Source organism: Papilio xuthus, unplaced genomic scaffold (genome assembly GCF_000836235.2).
Source record: "Papilio xuthus unplaced genomic scaffold, Pxut_1.1 DF827680.1, whole genome shotgun sequence".
NCBI lineage: Eukaryota > Metazoa > Arthropoda > Insecta > Lepidoptera > Papilionidae > Papilio > Papilio xuthus.
This window is the reverse complement of record NW_013530969.1, coordinates 7,247,322-7,250,999: the sequence shown is the minus strand read 5'-3', so window position 1 is coordinate 7,250,999 and position 3,678 is coordinate 7,247,322. Positions and strand designations below refer to the sequence as shown.

Genomic DNA, 3,678 nt, shown 5'->3' with positions numbered 1-3,678 from the left:
CCGCCGCCGCCCGCCTCCTCCAGCCCGGAGCCTACCACACTCGCTCAGCAGGACGATGACCCAGATTACTTCAAAGGCGTTATACAAGACGTCCAGGTAGGATATTGCCGATTTATTAAATTAGCGCGAATTCGCAGAAGCAGGCGTTGGTGTTGAATGCGTGCGTGTGCGCAGGTGTCCAACGGCGAGAGCGTGTGGGTGGTGGAGTTCTTCCCGCTGGTGGCGGAGGGACTGCAGCTGCCGCCCGCCTTCGGCGAGGTGTCGTTCTCCGGCAGCGGCGTGATGCGCGGCGTGGTGTCAGACGACGCGTGCGCCTCGCGCCCCTGTCTGCACAACGCCTCCTGCTCCCTCACCTGGAACGATTACACGTGAGTTCCCCCATACACCTCCCCCCACCCTGACTCCCCCACCTCCCCCTTCCCCACCGCTCTAACTTGTCACGTTGCGCCATCAGGTGCGCGTGTCCGCGAGGCTACAAGGGTAAGCAGTGCGCGGAGGTGGAGTTCTGTCAGCTGCAGGGCTGCCCGCTCAATTCGCACTGCCGCAACCTCGATGGCGGGTAAGTGGTCGGTTTAAGGCGCGAATATTGGAGCGTACATTTTTTTTGTTCAGTCGTTCTATTGTTATTGTGTGTGCTTGTTGTGCGGCGCAGGTACGAGTGCGTGTCCAACGCGACCTTCGACGGTGTCAACACGACGCTGAGCTACCGGCTGCGCGTGCCGCCCGCCTTCCCCGAGCGCGCCGCCGAGCGCCCCGCGCCGCCGACCTCCCTCACCATCACCTACAGGTACGCCGCCCCCCCCCCGCACCCCCACACCCCCACACCCCGCCAGCAGGGCGCGGCCGGCACCTTGTACCTTTGTGTGTTGACAGGAGCAAGACGGGCGGCACGTTGTTCCACGCCGAGCTGGGGGAGTCGCGGTTCAGCGTGGGCGCGTTCAAGGAGCAGGTGGCGGTGCAGTGGCGGCTGGGCGGCGGGCTGCCGGCGCTGCGCCGCATGCGCGCGCGCCGCAACCACCTGCAGTGGGGCACGCTGCGCCTGCGCCTCGCCGACGGACACATTACCGGTACGCGCCGACTCTCACCGCCCACCTTCTATCGGTGCTACCGGCCGCCGCTTCTGAACCGTTCCCGTGCGCAGGTGCCTTCCTCGAGGCCGAGGGGGAGGAGGAGGTCGGCTTCTCGGCGCCGATAGACGTGGCGGCGTGGCAGCGGCTCATGCTGGAGGGCGAGCTGCAGCTGGGCGGGGTGCGCCGCCCTCGCGCCGCACCTCCCGCCGCCCTCGCCTCGCCCACCACGCTCACCTCCACCACTGCTCTAGTGAGTGCCTTCTGACTTCATAACATTCTTTATATATGTTGAGAAAATTTAAATTAAATGTTATCCGTTATTGGCATGCTTTCCATAATAACTTACCGACACATTGCACTGCGCAGGCTGAGAGCGGCACCGAGGCCGTGTGGGAGTACGCGGAGGGTGACGACCTCATCGTGGACAACCTCGTCGGCGAGTACTTCAAAGTGAGCTTCATTGCTTTTATTTAAACACTTTTTAATGAGAAGTGTTACTCGATTATATGTACTAAAATGTGTGTGATGCGTGTGCGCAGGGCTGCCTGGGCGCGGTGCACGTGGGCGAGCTGCTGCTGCCCTTCTTCAGCGAGGAGGAGCTGTTCGTGGGCGCGGCCGCCTCGCTCCTGGCGCGCCAGCCGTACTACGCCCTACTGTGAGTGCCTCCCCCGACACTCTCAAACAAGTTTCAGATCTGGTGACGCAACTGGGCACAATTTGCGAAACAAAATGTATATTTTCGTGGAGTCGTGTGTAGAGAGAGCGGTGATGTGATGTGATGTGATGTGATGTGATGTGATGGTTGGCGGCAGGTCGGGGCGCGCGTGGGGCGCGGCGCAGGGCGTGGGCTGCGTGCTGTGCCTGGAGCAGGACTGCCAGCGCGGCGGACACTGCGCGGACGTGCGCACCTCGTACGCCTGCGCCTGCCCGCCCGGGTACGCCGGCGACTACTGCGAGGTGCTATATACTACGTCTTTACATTTCATTGTCACATCATTACATTCTTATTTAAATACGAATATATATAATGGTGGTAATAAGGGTCGGAAGGATCGACTGAGTGTAATGATGCGATCGTTTCGTTGCGACAGATCGACGTGGACGAGTGCGAGGCGAACCAGTGCCAGAACGGAGCGACGTGCAAGGACGGCGTGGCCGCCTACACCTGCCTCTGCCCCGAGGGCTTCGAGGGCGAACTGTGAGCATGATGCACCTTCCGCCGCCTCGTGTCTTGTGCCTAGTGCCTTGTGCCTTGTGCCGCTCCTCGGCCGGCCGTCTGACGCCGCGTTGTCGTGCAGGTGCTCGGTGGACGTGGACGAGTGCGCCTCCTCGCCGTGCGAGAACGGCGGCACGTGTCGCGACCTGCCCGGCGCCTTCGCGTGCGAGTGCGGCGCGGAGTGGCGCGGCGCGCGCTGTCAGACCCCCCGCGAGCGCGGCTGCGCGCACGCCCCCTGCGCCCCCGCGCGCGCCGCCTGCCGCGACCTGCCGCCCGGTGAGCACGCCGCCCTCGCCCCGCCCTCGCCCCGCCCTCGCCCCGCCCTCGCCCTCGCCCCGCCCTCGCATCTGCCGCCCACGACTTACACCCCCCACCCCGTGTCCGCAGATCCGCCGACGGGTAACAACTACACCTGCGACTGCTTCGAGGGCTACCAGGGCGTGCACTGCGAGCTGGCCTTCTGCGAGGCGGAGCCCTGCCGACACGGACGCTGCCTCGTCGACGCTAATGTAACACTTGCTGCAATAGTTCCGCACCGAGCTGCTTCCTCCTTGTATTCCTCGTGCCACTGAATGTGTACATGTGTGTGTGTGTGTGTCGCGCAGCCGCCGTACTGCGAGTGCGAGGAGGGGTACAGCGGCCGGGTGTGCGAGGCGGCGCGCGACGAGTGCGGGGCGGGGGGCGTGGCTGGGGGCGGGGCCTGCCTGCACAACGGCCGCTGCCTGGACCGCCGCGGACACTTTCTCTGCGACTGCACCGGCACCGGTATGTAATCAATTATATCGTTTAATGAATAAATAAACATTTTGTTTCGTCCCTCGACTAAAACATAGGAAAGAATGTACACAAGTTTAGTGGGATGGTGCTCTGGTAACAAACTGTATCTGTGGGAAAAGTATAAATAGGTTGTGAGACGTAGACGTGATGTCGAGGACGTCAATAGCGTATCGCGCGATAAGGCGGCGGCGATATCGCGCGATATCAATCTGCTGATAGCGCGATATCGCGGCCGCTGCCGGCGCTGCTCAAACTTTATTACATTTTATATAAAAAATGTGCAACAAATGTATGTTGTTTATATTTGATGACTATTGAAGTGTTCAACATTTTCCGTCTGAGATGAGAGATGCGTCACTCTGTTATTCCGAGTGCGTCTTACTTTTTGTGGTTATAATGGTGTCGCTCCGCACCCAAGTGTTACCCTGCCTGCTCCGTCACTCGCGCAATTACAATGAATGACCGATAACTGGTGAGATGACGCACTCCTTACAGCTGAGTGTTGTGTAGCGACCACGCGGCCACGCGGCCACACACTATCGTGTAATCGCCTCATTATAAATTTATCCTATTGTGCGCGACACGAGGGCGGGGTGCGGGGTGCGGGGGGGGGGG

At 61.3% G+C, this 3,678-nt stretch overlaps 1 protein-coding gene across 1 annotated transcript in view; it reads left to right on the top strand.

Moving 5' to 3' along the window:
- Positions 1 to 3,678, top strand: part of crb (cell polarity complex component crumbs) — a gene marked incomplete at its 5' end in the record, with an annotated part of 18,849 nt that overhangs the window by 13,184 nt on the left and 1,987 nt on the right. The window contains 13 exons of the mRNA XM_013310995.1: positions 3 to 96; positions 175 to 368; positions 455 to 559; positions 653 to 787; positions 874 to 1,067; positions 1,142 to 1,320; positions 1,437 to 1,520; positions 1,610 to 1,725; positions 1,883 to 2,027; positions 2,162 to 2,268; positions 2,369 to 2,562; positions 2,674 to 2,795; positions 2,892 to 3,051. Coding sequence (XP_013166449.1) covers positions 3 to 96; positions 175 to 368; positions 455 to 559; positions 653 to 787; positions 874 to 1,067; positions 1,142 to 1,320; positions 1,437 to 1,520; positions 1,610 to 1,725; positions 1,883 to 2,027; positions 2,162 to 2,268; positions 2,369 to 2,562; positions 2,674 to 2,795; positions 2,892 to 3,051 — 1,829 coding nt within the window. The remainder of the gene's footprint in view (positions 1 to 2; positions 97 to 174; positions 369 to 454; positions 560 to 652; positions 788 to 873; positions 1,068 to 1,141; positions 1,321 to 1,436; positions 1,521 to 1,609; positions 1,726 to 1,882; positions 2,028 to 2,161; positions 2,269 to 2,368; positions 2,563 to 2,673; positions 2,796 to 2,891; positions 3,052 to 3,678) is intronic.